Source organism: Papaver somniferum, chromosome 6 (genome assembly GCF_003573695.1).
Source record: "Papaver somniferum cultivar HN1 chromosome 6, ASM357369v1, whole genome shotgun sequence".
Lineage (NCBI taxonomy): Eukaryota > Viridiplantae > Streptophyta > Magnoliopsida > Ranunculales > Papaveraceae > Papaver > Papaver somniferum.
In genome coordinates, this window is record NC_039363.1 from 106,719,755 (window position 1) to 106,734,405 (window position 14,651).

A 14,651-nucleotide genomic window follows, 5' to 3' on the forward strand; every position below is an offset into this window, starting at 1 on the left:
TATACATATACAAGAATTAGGCTTTTAAAATTACGAATACTTATTAATTTGAATATATATATGAGCCGAATTTTTTGTCATGTATTTAAATATCTAAAACGAATTATGTACGTACGTATGCCGTTCCGAATTATCACCGAACTAAAAATGGTTGACCGAACAGTGGACCGAATTGATGTTCCGTCGAAACGAATAATACACGTATGTATACCGTCCCGAACGTTTTCCATACACCGAATTGCTAACTAGGGACAGGATCTGGATATGGGTCAAACTAAGGCAGCCAATTTTTTTTTTGGAAATGGCATTGACATTCTGAAAGGCGAACCCCACATTGATTGAGGACTCGCCCTACTTGTGCACTTCACTTGGTATAATACTAATGAAATTATCCAATTTAAAGATGTTACTTGGGGAAAGATCCGAATACAGTAATGAGGTTGTTCGGGTGGTGGTTGTGCAAATAGTTCGAAAAATGTACTAAGATTAAAGAACATCATCCTCTTGGACAAACAGATTTCCATGACTGTTTTTTTTTCTTTTTCTTTTCATCGGAAGCGAGACTTTCACGCAAACTGTGAAGTATGCCAATAATTTAAACCCCTTATATTCCGTTCCCCACCCTTTGATAGAAAGCAAAGGACATACTTTTGCTGATTTTAGTTCAATTCTCCGCTGACAGTTGATCATCTTGATAGAATAGAATGAAATTTAATAAGGGCCCATAATGACATTGGCGAGTTCACGTACAGAACAGAAACCTTCCTTTTTTGGTTTCATACCTTGTTCAGTAAAGACATGTCAAAAAATCAAAGTCGTATCAAGTATCTCCACCCTGTCTTGGTCAAGCATTTTATGTAAAGAAGTTATTGAGTGTTGCTCGAAGACACGTTAAAGAGTACGGAACGTACCCACAGTACCACTGTAAACCACCCCAAAGGTCAAACGGTTGGTCTGTATAAATTCAGAGGACTTGGATTTTGTTGTCAATCATTTCCACCTTACTTAATCTCATAACCATCTACATATCTCTTTCTAATGGCATCCTTGGCCAACATAAAAACCAGTTCGTTTCTTGTCTTAATCTGTTTCATAATCTTTTCTTTGCATACAACAACAACAGAAGCATGCCATAGAACTGATCGAATAGCTCTTCTTGATTTCAGGAGTAAGTTCACCCTGGATCCTGCTGAACTGTTCAAAACATGGAATCAATCCACTGATTGTTGTATCAAATGGGAAGGTGTCGCTTGCGACTCCAGCGGTCGTGTCGTAAATCTTTCACGCTCTGGCATATTTTCTCCAATTCTGGACGACCCTGCGTTCATGGTCGGAACTATTTCTCCTTCATTGGGTAAACTCAAGTTTCTCCGGTTGTTAGACCTCAATAACCTCAAGCGGTTAACAGGAACGATCCCTCCAGAGCTTGGGAAGTTATCAAACCTTACCACTCTAAACCTTAATGCCAATCAATTAAAGGGTTCGATTCCCGCCTCATTTCAAAATCTTCGCAAACTCAATAAGCTTTACCTCAATGATAACCTTCTATCTGGTACGGTTCCCACCAATATTTTCCAGCACATGTCTTCTCTTACGGAAATTAATTTATCCGAGAATCAGTTATCTGGTGGAATTCCATCATCAATTGATAAACTAGTTTCATTGAAGAGTCTTGAACTGCACCACAACAATTTCTCAGGTAGTATACCAAGTACAATCGGTAATCTTAAGAACTTGGTTTATTTAATCTTATCAAACAACCAGATTTCTGGATATATTCCAAGTTCAATTTCCAAGCTCAAATTTCTGAATAGTATTTATTTATCAAATAACAAACTTACCGGAAGTATACCGGCGTTGATCGGTAATACTGCGCTCCAGATTTTGATACTTGACAACAACATGTTATCCGGAGATTTACCTAAAAGTTTTGGTAATCTTGCAAATCTTCTTGGTTTAGTGGCAACAAACAACCGTCTTACGGGTAAAATCCCCTCAAATTTCAACAATTTAAAGAATCTTCAAAATTTCGTTATCTCTAGAAATGGTTTGTCTGGTCAAATTCCTTCGGGGGTAATAAACTTGCCGGACCTCGTAGAATTCATAGTGTCCCACAACAAGTTAACAGGAAAAATTCCTCCTCATAAGAAAGCATTTCCTGCTTCGTTTTTCGAAGGCAACTCTGGCTTATGTGACTCCCCACTTCCTCCTTGTAAAACTACATAGTAAATATTCCTTTATTTTATCTTCCTGCTGTCATGTTTGCGCAGCTGATATTAATAAAGAAGAACTTGATAGATTTGTTTTGCTTCATTTGTTCTTCTTTTTCTTCTTTCGAAAACTTTTTTTTGTGGGAAATTAAATAAATGGAAAATGGGGCATTTGTCCAAATATTTTTAAAACATGGTTCAAATGGACGAGTAAAAATTATTATGGGTGAAATGGACACCAAAAAAATAGCAATGATGAAACTGGATTCATCCTGACTTAAACTTACAAAATAGCAAGGATGAAACTGGAGGCATCCTGGACCTGATGTAAATTAAAAATAAGAAAAAGTATTTAAAAATTGGTAGGTTGAAATTGTTTACATCCTGACTATTTTTACATTTTTGTCCATTTAAACAGTATGAAAATCTAAATGTCCTTTTCACATAAGAATTGTTGATTTTGGTCTTTTTAACCAATTTTGTGTTGAATAAATACTCTTTCTTTTCAGGGGTCTTCACAAATACCCCTAAGGGATATATTTTAAGTTTTTAGGTATAGTTTTTGACACATCTAAAATTATATTAGTTAATTCAACCTCCGTAAGAGGTTGGGTTGACGTTTTCACGCGTCAAAAACATACTAGTTCATTTTCATTATCCAAAAAGGAACTAGTTCATTTTTATTATCCACATGAAATATACTCCTTAGGGATATTTTTATAAAGAAAAGAAAAAGTAGGGGTATATAAATAATCCTCAACTTTATTTTATTCGGCAGAATTGGGCTCATTTCCCAGAACAAAGGCAAGCAACCTACACCAACCTCACCGTGCGATGTAACCGTTATCCTAAAAACAAGATTCCATCTCATTCGGAAACCAAAGTATACATGGGATCTGACCATCCCCGGTGGAAATCAATCCCCTACTTCTCACTAGTGCTGCACACGGTTCGGTTCGGTGCGGTTATAGGTAAAACCGTTCAACTAACCGTGTTCGGTGCGGTTATCACAATTGAAACCGTAGCCGAATTGTTCAGTATTCGGTTCGGTTTTTAACCGCACCGATACTGTTCGGTTACGGTTCGGTTCGGTTTTCACCTATACCCTGCACCTGTATAGGTTTACTCTTTAGTCTACAGATAACCAAAGTTGAAGTTCACAAACAAGTTTAGTCTACAGATAACCAAAGTTGAAGTTCACAAACAAGTTAGCCAAAGTCTTAATTCTAAAAGATAACCAAAGTCTGATGAAACGAAAGTTAAAAGAAAACGATGTTGCCAATAACATAAAAAGACTGCAGTCATCCATTTGATCTTCATTTCTCAAGTTAACCAAAGCTAAAAGACTGCAGTCCATCCATCTCTCAAGCCAATCTCCTTAATCTTCATCCTTCCCCAAAATTTCTGCAACAAGAAAAACAAGAAGAAATAAGATAAGAGAAACTAACAGATAAGAAGAAAAACAACAAGAATGCAAAGAAGATACACTCATTCAAATTTCAGGTCAAAAGAGAAGGGATTCCATTACCATCTTCAATGTTGGAATTGTCATCAGGTACGTAATCACATAGGAAATCAAGAGAGATAGGTTTCTGCAACCAGCTTTGCGTACAGAGAAGTGCTTCAACTGTCCTGGCAGATAGCGAGCTTCTCCATGGAGTAAGAATGCGTTTTCCAGTACTGAATGCAGATTCCGAAGCAACGGAGGACACTGGTATTGCTAAAATATCCTTTGCCATTAGTGATAGTACCTTAAACAACCACAACAGCAAATGGTTTTAGCTGACAGTAGTGGGTCTGATCATGAAATGAGACCTCCAAAGAAAAGAGCAGAAACAAGATTATTAATAAATTTGAGATCACCAAGTATGTGTACTGACAAATGGAGAAATTTATTAAAAGAGTTTAAGAAAATGAAGCATCACCAAGATCGTGGTACTATTAGCCTGCCACCATGCTAGTTTAAGAAATTTATTAAAAGAGTTGATTAAGCAAATACCTTATACTTGGTACTATTAGCCTGCCACCATGCTAGAATATCAAACTCCTTGGTAGATGCTTCATAGTCATCAAGCAAATACCTTTCAAGCTCTGACTTTGGATGAGTATTGTGAACATTCATTCTTCGCCTTTTCTTCCTCGACTCAAGCATATCCTCAATGTTCTCTTCTTGCACACAAACAACCATGTCATCAACACCAGCAGCAGATGTTGAGCCAGTACCTAAGACATGAGAACAATCAATAGTAAGTAATGATGATAAAATAAATAAATAAGCAATATTAGTAATGAACTAATGATGATCAACAGTAAGTAATGATGTCACCTTCCTCTGCATTGGCATTTGAATACATGTTGTTGTACTCATCATAAAGTTTTCCCATATCTTGTTTCACAGCTTTCAAAACAGTCGTAACCCTAAAATCATCTTGCTCATACAAACATTCAAGATCAAATTTCAAACCAGATTCTTTCTATCGAGGATCAAACAACTTAGCAAAATACATCACAGAGTTCATATCTTCATAATCCCCCCAATATGCGTTGTACTTTTTAAACATCATTTCTGCCATCTTAGAAATATGAGGATCTCGGTTTCCTATAGCTCTAAGACGAACCAACTGTTCATGTATCAATGCCAACTGCCAAAGAAATTCATGTGAAGTAACCTGAACTGAAGCTGAGAACCTAACAGTAACATCAAAGAAGATTTTCAAACACTTAACAAGACACCTAGCATATGACCAGTCTGCAGCATATGGAGCATGATGACGATGAGGTTTGTTCTTTTTCTTAGTATTATTCTTTTTAGACACATCTACTTCACATTCAGATTCACTAGATGAACTATGATAATATTCTTCATTATCAATTACAACAATATCAGCATCAGTATTAGGCAAAGCTTCACATTCAGATTCTTTGAAAATATACTTATCTCGAAAGCTCCTATCTTCTCTTTCTAACCTCTTAAAGACTTTTTCATAAGGAATGGCAGCATCAAGCATCAGATACGTAGCATTCCACCTGGTCTTCACATCTAGGAAAACCATCTTCTTACAATCAATCTTCTCGAGAGCAGCACATTCCTTGAATTTGGCCAACCTAGAGGGAGAGCCGGTAACAAACTTGATAACTGATCTGATCCTTCCAATGGACTTGTGATACAACAGCACAGCATCTTTGACAACAAGCGCAAGAACATGCGCATCACACCTTACCTGGCAGGAATGAAACAATAAAAGCACAGACAGTTCATCAAAGAATTATTTTCTAGCTAGTTCATCAAACAATAACAGAATGAAAGAATCAGTTGCAAGCACAAAGATATACAACAAGCACAAAGCAACAAGTACATTATAAAGAATAGAGCCAAGAAAAGTAATTATACCTGCATGTACTGAGATCTCACTTTTGCTTCGGTCCAATTGATGACACTTGTTTGAAGATACTCAATTGCCACACTATTTGCACTGACATTGTCCAAAGTCACACCAAAAAGATCTTCTAGCCCCCAATCCAGCAAACATTTCTCAAGCATTTTCCCAATATCCACTCCAGTATGACCCTTGATCAAGCAAAACATAATGATCCTCTTTTGAAGCTTCCAATGGATATCAATGAAGTGCACTGTCACACACATATAATTGAAGTTGTTTGGAGAAGTCCATGTATCAGTTGTGAGAGAGACTCTTTGTTTACTTTCCTTGAAGTATTTCTTCAACTTCTCTTTCTCATCTTTGTAGATGATTAAAAGATCTCTGTAAATTGTCATCCTGCTTGGCACCTTGAATCTAGGATCCAACTGTTCACTGTATCTTCTAAACCCTTCTCCTTCTACAATTCTAAATGGAAGTTCATCTATGATGACAAACTCATCCAATCTTCTTCTACACATATCCTTGTCATAACTTACAGCAACCAGTTGTGATGATTGTCCTGGTCTTGGAGGTGGAAACATCAAATTCTTCTGACCCTTCTGCTTCTTGTTGGGATTCTGAGGGCATGTGCCTAAATGTGTCTTCATGCTGGAAGTGCCATTTCCTCTGCTATGTGCTTGCAATTTCTTCTTACAATGCTTACACTGAGCTTGTTCTTCACTGAGCCTTACAAAGTCATTCCAAACTTTTGATCTAGTTTTCCCCTTCTTGTTCGGTACAACCTCAGGTGCAGGGTCCTGTGTAGCCTGCTCTATAGCTTGTGTTTCTTGATTTGTAGCATCAACTTGAGGTGTTATTGACAGTGTCACATCAGTAGACCCAGCTGCAGGGGATGGAGAGGGAGATGCACTTGCCATCTTGCAGCTTGATAATGAAACTGAACTTGATCCAATCATTACCCTGCCAAACAACCAAAGGTAAACAAGTTAGTTCTTACTTCTTAATACAAGCATTCATATTTCTTAAAACAATCAAGTTAGTTCTGAACTTGATAATGAAACTAACTTGATTACTATAATTTGAATCAATTTCTAATTGAAGCTGCACCCATTGGTATCAAGGTTGGGTTCATCCTAAAAACATATTCCTAAATCCAATGAAATTACATATCCATGGTCTTTCTCAAATTCCAACTGCACAGCTGTTCCTTTAGTATTTTACTTGCATTCAATCACAACAGATATAAGAAATAAAATTAAAAGATACTGAAAATGCAAGATAGTTTCAATCAAAGACAGAACTACTAGTACTAATAACAATGGAGCTAGTAAAAGAAAGATCAACAAAACAAAAGCGACCCTCTGCAACTAAATGAATACAGAGACAAAAATCAAACCAGTAATCATGAACCCAACTTTGATCTCTCCTCTTGGACTCCAATGCAAAATCTTAAATATAACCCTAGCTAGATTCAACTTCTTCTCCTACTGGACAAGACTACTAACAAAAACTATAAATAAAACCTAACCAACAGCTCCTTCATCATGAGTAGATAACTAGTTAGTAGTTACCTGTAATCAGAGATTCAGACTCCTTCCTTCCCTTAACTCAAACTGAATGATAATAGCTTTCAGACTCCTTCTTGAGTTCCTCCCCTCAACTCAACCAAAACCTAAAATAAAAAACCCATGACTGTAATCAGAAAAATAAGAATTGACAAAAGATGATAAACACAAAACAACAAGCAAACCATTTCGAAGAAAGAAACTCTAAGTCCTAACAGAAGAATAATTAAAAAAAAAACCCTAGGAATTGAAAAACAAACAAATCAATCGAAACGAGAATGAGAAATAGAACAGGGGATCTATTTACTTACTAGATAGAGCCAAGGAGGTGGTGGTGCTCTTGATGGAGGTGGTTTAAAAGATCAAAGTGGTGGTTCTACTGGTGGTGGAGGCGACTGGGGTTTCAGACCAGCGAGAGCCGAGAAGAACTGAAGAAGAGAACGAGATGAAAACTTCTGAAAAAATTAGGGTTCCGAAATATATATGGTGTAGGCTTTAATCTAGACGGCTAGGATTAATCAAGATAAAAACTAATCGACGGTCCCTATTAATCGGTTTTTCGGTGCGGTTATCTTGCGGTTATGGGTAAAACCTTACACCGAACCGTAGATCTAACGGTTATTAAAATGAAAACCGTCACCGACCGTTGGATTATCGGTTCGGTGCGGTTACGGTTCGGTTATGCGGTTATCGGTGCGGTTACGGTTATCGGTTCGGTTTCTGTTCAGCCCTACTTCTCACTTGTAGGGTGGACTAAAGGGGATGTGTTATCCGCTGTACTAGACGGTGGAACACCATAAACTAAGCCACAACTATTTACCAAATGTCTTGTGTTTTCTAATCATCATTCTCATCATGTAACTGCATATGACAAAGAAAATTTATGTTACCTTCCCATCTACTCTCGCTCCTTTTAATGACAACAACAACAAAAATCAAAATACTAAACAACACTAAAGAATCTCTAACTATTATGAAATATTGAAATTCAGCTGTTGGATTTTCTAAATTTAAAATTTAACAGCTGGTAGAAAAAAATGCAGTCGTTAGATTGAAAAGTTTGATCCCCTATAAATCTATCAAAAAAAAAATCCCCTTATATTTACGAAAAGTGCAATTTACAAAATGAGTATACTACTTAATTTGATATCACAAAAACATTACACCGTTGCAACACTTTATCAAATATGTCATACTTTCATCCAATTCAAAAAACAGTGGATCCCCAACTCTATTATTTTACCTAAATACCCTCCACATCTTATATTGTATTTTTCCCGCAGTATCTTGCACCACTACGTGAAACTTATTAGAACCCCAAATCTTGAAATGGTGAAACCATTTGGGAGTAGTTGGTCTTACTTGAATGTTATGAACCTATCTAAAATCAAGATCTAGGAATGATGAACCCATTTAAGAATGGCGGTCCTACCTGAATGCTATGAACCATTAATGGTGAGGTGAGGCGACGCGTTAGCGAGAAAAAAATCATGTAAGTACCTGTTTAGGGAAAAATATGTAATTATGTGTAAAAGTAACGCTAATAGGTTGGTCATCTCGTCAATAAATCTAATTTAATGGAAAAAGACTTATCCGGAAAATGTATTGTTAGAGCACTGCTCGGTCGAACTCGCAAGTTTTGATATATCAACCTTGTTGTCAATGTTAGATGCACAAAACTATATCTTGATTTCTAGTCTGCCAAAGTCAAGTCTCGGACTAGGATTAGAGTATGGTAGTTGAATATCAGACATCACGGAATAACCCTCGCAGATTGAAAACTGAAGAACAAACGAAGACATTCGTGAAAACTTCATCAACAAGGAGGTATGTGAAGACTGAACCATCCTATTTACTCATGGAATTTACCATTTTATCTTACAAGACTATGTCGTATGATTTTAGTAGATTTAATATTGAAAAATCTCTCGAAATATGATTCAAGTAATGGATGTTCTTAGATCCCTAACAATCTTGGTTAAGAACAATTTATTGTTCATGAACTATTTTTATTTCAAGTTGATCTTATGGAAATTTTCCAAGCAATGATATTTATTGTCTATGAATATTGGAAATGTTTCAAATCTTTTAAAGAGAGTTTTTTGAACATATGAATTTCGTGAATGAATAGATACGCATACCATGTGGATCTGAGTTCTGGAATGGGGGAAAGGAACGCGTATTGAGATCTGAGTTTGCGAACTGGCCAAGGTACACACACCCGGTGTGCATACTGTTGGACCTTGAGTTCGTTAACTGTCCATAGGTATTCGTATTGGGTACACATACCTAACCATTTCTTATTTAAGCAGAAGCTCACGAACTGTTTTACAAACATGTTTAGCTTTGCTACAACTCCCATAAACACTTCTAAGACAACCTTTTTCACAAAATCTCTTGATCTTGTGGATCATGGTATAAGTCTTGAATGTTATTGAACACCACTTATGCTTATAAGTTCAATAAGTATACTTGCCAACATGAACTATCATTGTGGATGGTTCTAGAAACCTGGACCATAATGCGTATTATTCAAGGTAATTTCAAGGTAGACATCTCACATGGTTACATGAATTCTAAATAAGAATTTCTTCTAAACAGAGAAAGGGTTTTCTTGAACTCCAAGCAACCTTAGATTGAATTCAAACATACTTGGATCTTTGAAAATCTATAAATAGAAAGACTCTTGCAACAAGATTTTTCAATCCCTCGCACTCTTGGGTCCTAGTTTCTTGTTAGAGTCATCCTCTATAACCTAGGTTTCTCTGAAAAATATTATTAGGTTACGACTTTGAAGATTCACTAAGGGATTGAAGCCCAGCCAGACTATCTTTTACCTGATAGTTCGTGTATCCGGATCCTGTTCTAATTAATCTTTGTGGTTTTAAGTTATCTCAGGTTAGGAACGAGATAGATAGAAATCACAAAGTTCTATTTTCCTCAGACTTTATGATTCCTCAAGATAGATATCTAAGCATTTCTTTGAATTTTTTGGATTGTTCTTTAGCGGTGGTTAGTAATCCAGGCTTCTTAGATAACTGAGTATAAGTGTTCTAGATTCGTTAGGTCTGCTGGACTTTTTCAACCGCAAACAGATTTCCAAATCCAGACTAAAAAATCAAAAAGGAAACCAAATAGTCTTATCTGTTAGAGGCAGATTGGTATCAAAATTCTTCATTTAGGTTGTAACAACTCTTAGCTTACATAACGTCATCTAAGGGAATCAAGCGAGGCTCAAGAGGCGTAAGGAACACGACTGCAACTGAATTGCTTAAAGTTTTAATTCGGTCTCAACTACATTTGATTCTCTAATCTGATAGTACGATAATGTCTGTAGTGGTTTAATACTGTATGGTGTTCAGAGCTGGACGAGATCCCGAGATTTTTCTGCAGATGCAGTTCTCCTCATTGAAAAAAGTTCTGGTATCTTGTGGTTTTCTTTTCCGCATTATATTATTCTATCTTTATAATATAAATAGCACAAATAGTACGTAATCTATCTAAATAGTTTAAGTTCTTATTAGTTGAGATAAAAAAACAAGACTCGTTCTTGTTGAATTCATATATTGAAAGATAGATTGCAAGTTTCATACTAGTTAAAATTCAGATCCTCTTGATTTGGATAGAGTAGATTGATCTCGGATATTTATCTTTGAGATTTTCCAAGAACTCTTCTACACAATCAGGTTGACGTAATTTTAGTCTAAACATATTGATTGTGGAAGAGAAGGAGAAAAACTCTAATACATGTTTTTGAAGGGTCTTTGTCTTAGACCTACTCGCAATTATATTGGTTGTTGAACGAAAAAGTTGGTGGTGTACTTGGTACCCTCTTCTTTTCAATAATAATAATTGAATTTACAATTCATTCATTACGAAAAGTAGATTTATATAAATAACAATAAGTGCATAATAGTTTGTTTTTTCCTCTCTCTTGAAGCTTTCTCTTTAAAACCCTCATATGCATCATTGTCACACTTAGATATGGTCTTTTTGGACAATGTCTAATCAAGGATTTTTATCTTGAATTTTTAGTTGGTTATTTAATTGAAATAAGATGTTGTTTTGGTTTTTTTTGGCTGTCTTTTTACGCATTTGTTCTATATTTGGGTAATTTTGTCTTCGTTTTTAGGAAATTCTTTTTTCGCTTGAAAGACGATTTTTTCTTTCCTTTAGTAGTTATTTTCCTATCTTTGTTGGTTAGCTTATCGCTTGTTATTCTAGATTCAAGATTATGCACGATTCAACAAAATCTCGCTTTGAATTCATCTTCAACAAAAGGGATTTAGGGCATCCTGGTTTTTCGTTATTAAGTACAAGACTAATGGTTAAACATTCATACTTTTGGAGCATTTCTTATTAAAGAAAACACACACTCAAAATCAGAAAAATTGATTCTGGATTATACCATCCTTTCTCTCTATTTCTCATAAAAAAATTGGGTACCTTAATGTTATTTTTCTCATTCTTTTAGCAATTTACATGTAATTGCCAAAATGTGGTTGCTGAAAATCTAACAATCACACGCAAGTACAAATAAACTCACTACTAAAATAAAACACAAGCAAAGAAACACTAACTTTATAAAATAAAAATTTATAAAAGGTTCAAAAGCGGTGAAACTTAACTTGAAGGTTAAGTGTAATGTTTATAGGCATTACGAAGGGAGATGTCCCTTCAAGTAATATATTATTATAAAGTTGGATGACGTAGTCGGTTACAAATGTACTCCTCGGGTGCTACGTCCTTCAGAGACTACATCATGCAGACATCTAACTTCAGTACGAACCCATAAGCTACCATACTTGGTCCTACGACTATGGATGCCTAAATCCATGTACAATTTCTGTTTTTTTACTTAACTAGTTCTTCACCCGTGTGATGCACGGGTCTGTTTCTCGCTTACGAAATATATGATTCATGTTAGGAGATTTTTTCTTTTGGGTCTTCATTCATGGCTACTACAGATATTGCAGCTCATAATTTAGACTAATCATACAAAAAAATACGAAAATACTTTCACGTCAGATTGAGATTGAAGGCAGAATGTACAGGGGGTAAAATGATATGTTGTCAAAACCAAAACTCAATATTCTTGAAAAGTTAACAAACTTTTCGTAAAGACTTCATGCAAAAATTAGGGTAATATTGATACATAAAACCAAGTTGGAGGGCTTACGACAACTGGGAGTGGAGGAACCAACACAAACCTTCAACAAAATTTGGTTTTTTATTACCATGGATGTATTATTACGCTGATTTACCGACACCATATTGAGTTTGTATAACTAAATTAGGTTAGGAAATATATATATATCTAAGCGCATAGGCCTATGGAGACAATTAAAGCAGATAAATACTTATTAAATTCAGTCGGTTTATTAAGCTTCCTATTAATAAACTTGAAAGACCATAATGGAAATTTGCTAAGTAAATCTGTAATATCGAGAATAAGACTCTGGTTCTCCCATCCGACTCTATGAAGAGATCCATTTTTTGTTGTTGTTGTTGTATTCTTCGCATCCAATGGGTTAAAAAAGAGAAGCAACGGGGAAAAGAGGATTTGACATTTTATTGAATGCTTTATATATATATATATATATATATATATATATATATATATATATAGGGAGACACCCAACACACAAATTTCATAAATAAATCTTTTGGTAATATTTTTCTTTGTTTGATTAGAAAAATATCGAACAGGCGTCTAACAATAGAAATGCTCTTTATATTTATTTACTTATTAGAAGGAAAATGCTTTAGATAGAGACCACAATTTCCATAAAATAAAGACTTTTTATATATTTTGAATCATCAGGCCCATGTTTTGAAACTAATTTTATTAAAACCAAATTATATTAAATAAAAATCAATTAAACATTCAATAATCTCGTGACCCCAAAAACTAATAGATTTTTTAATGAACCAACCAATACAATAGAAAATAACAATGAAAAAAATGTTTGAAAAATGCTAATTGATTACTTAAATATGTGCACATCAGCAAAGATGCATGCTAATTAATCACACAAAGAAGGCTGACCATTCCTATGAGAAATATATTAGCTTCTCCATTTAAGATTTTCAAATGTCGTCGATTACTTTTGATTACAAATATTTATATACACAAATAATATTCTCCCTCTTAGCCTAAAAAGTGATAGTAATTTTTTTCAGAAGCAGAGATAATTTTTAAGTTTTTCGCTAAAAAGTAGGATAGGCTCTTTTATTTTGTAAGTAACTCTTAGTTATATTTTGAATGTTAATATACCGACATGCATGTCGACATTCCTAACATTCATAGAGTACACGCAAGATGCAACATTATGGATCACTATTTAAGAAGTGTTTATTCTGGCTCCAATAAACTATGTCAAAATTCGATCTCCTAAAAGAAGTTCCCTCTTTCAAGCAAACAAGACTAAATGGCGATGTACCCTCCAAAAAATATATACAAAAAAATAGTAGTAACAAAAACATGTTTGTGAACCTGGAAACATGTAGAACTACCCTGAATTAAACATTATGAATAATCCAACTACACACTAAGGGTCTGTGTGGGAGCTTGGAAACGGGATGACATGTCCTAGAATAGTTTATATTAATTTAATTTATGATAACCTTGTTAATGGGTAGTTTTAATTGTGTTTGTCTAAAATTCTATCATATCTAGGGCTAAGTTAATTTGTGTTTGTTTGACTCCATAAATAGGTTAACATAAATTATTATTTCTTAGACAACTACTTATTTTAAAGGAAATAATTGTCTAACCCAGGTGAGGATAAAGGTATCCCAGATATTTGGAAGAATACCATAACCTCACTGTTTTAGCTTCCCAAATTCAAGGAAGGTTTAGTAATCCCTATCCAAGATTGGAATTGCAGTGGGACAAAAACATATTAATCGTTTTTTACTGGATAACCCAACCTAGGATGGGATATCCAGGGTACCAAACACGACCTAATAGTTCCCATAAAATTTGTCCCGCTAATGTGTAGAAAAGTTCGATAAATATGTCAGGTGATGCCATCTTGTGATATCAAACCTCCAACAGCTACTGACCAAGCCTAACCATTTTGGACTGCTTCTGAGAAGATCAATAAGACTTCTCGTACTCAGCTACGGGATAAAAGAAACCATTTTAGTAAGTAGTATGATAATCAAGAGAAACACAAAGTAAACTCATAAAACTAATTCATGCTAAAGTAGTATGATATTCACGACAACCCGAATGTTATATGAAATAGCTGTTGTACGCCAAAAATCTTGTGAATGAGACCCACTTTAACTTTTAACTTGAACCATTTGGTTCTTTTGAATTAGCTAGATTGAGCCGAGTTCTAGTTGGTGCCATATGCCGTGTCCTACTTGTTTCCATGAAAAATTCAGTAACAAAACATAACTAAATAAAACATATGCTACATAAATGCTTCATAGTGTCAATAGGCTTAAATATGTAGTCTTCTGCATAGAAAAACTGAGAGAATCAC

At 35.0% G+C, this 14,651-nt stretch overlaps 1 protein-coding gene and 1 long non-coding RNA gene across 2 annotated transcripts; one reads left to right on the forward strand and one right to left on the reverse strand.

Moving 5' to 3' along the window:
* Positions 1-1,038: 1,038 nt before the first annotated feature.
* On the forward strand, positions 1,039-2,226 carry LOC113291263 (probable leucine-rich repeat receptor-like protein kinase At1g35710). Its single transcript, XM_026540815.1, has one exon. The coding sequence runs from the start codon at positions 1,039-1,041 to the stop codon at positions 2,224-2,226; it is 1,188 nt and encodes a 395-aa protein (XP_026396600.1).
* A 3,926-nt stretch (positions 2,227-6,152) lies between these two features.
* Positions 6,153-7,576, reverse strand: LOC113286008. The gene is made up of 3 exons (XR_003329055.1): positions 7,467-7,576; positions 7,162-7,262; positions 6,153-6,550 (listed from the first exon to the last, which is right to left on the reverse strand). It is a non-coding gene; the product is annotated as an uncharacterized LOC113286008 (long non-coding RNA).
* Positions 7,577-14,651: the final 7,075 nt, after the last annotated feature.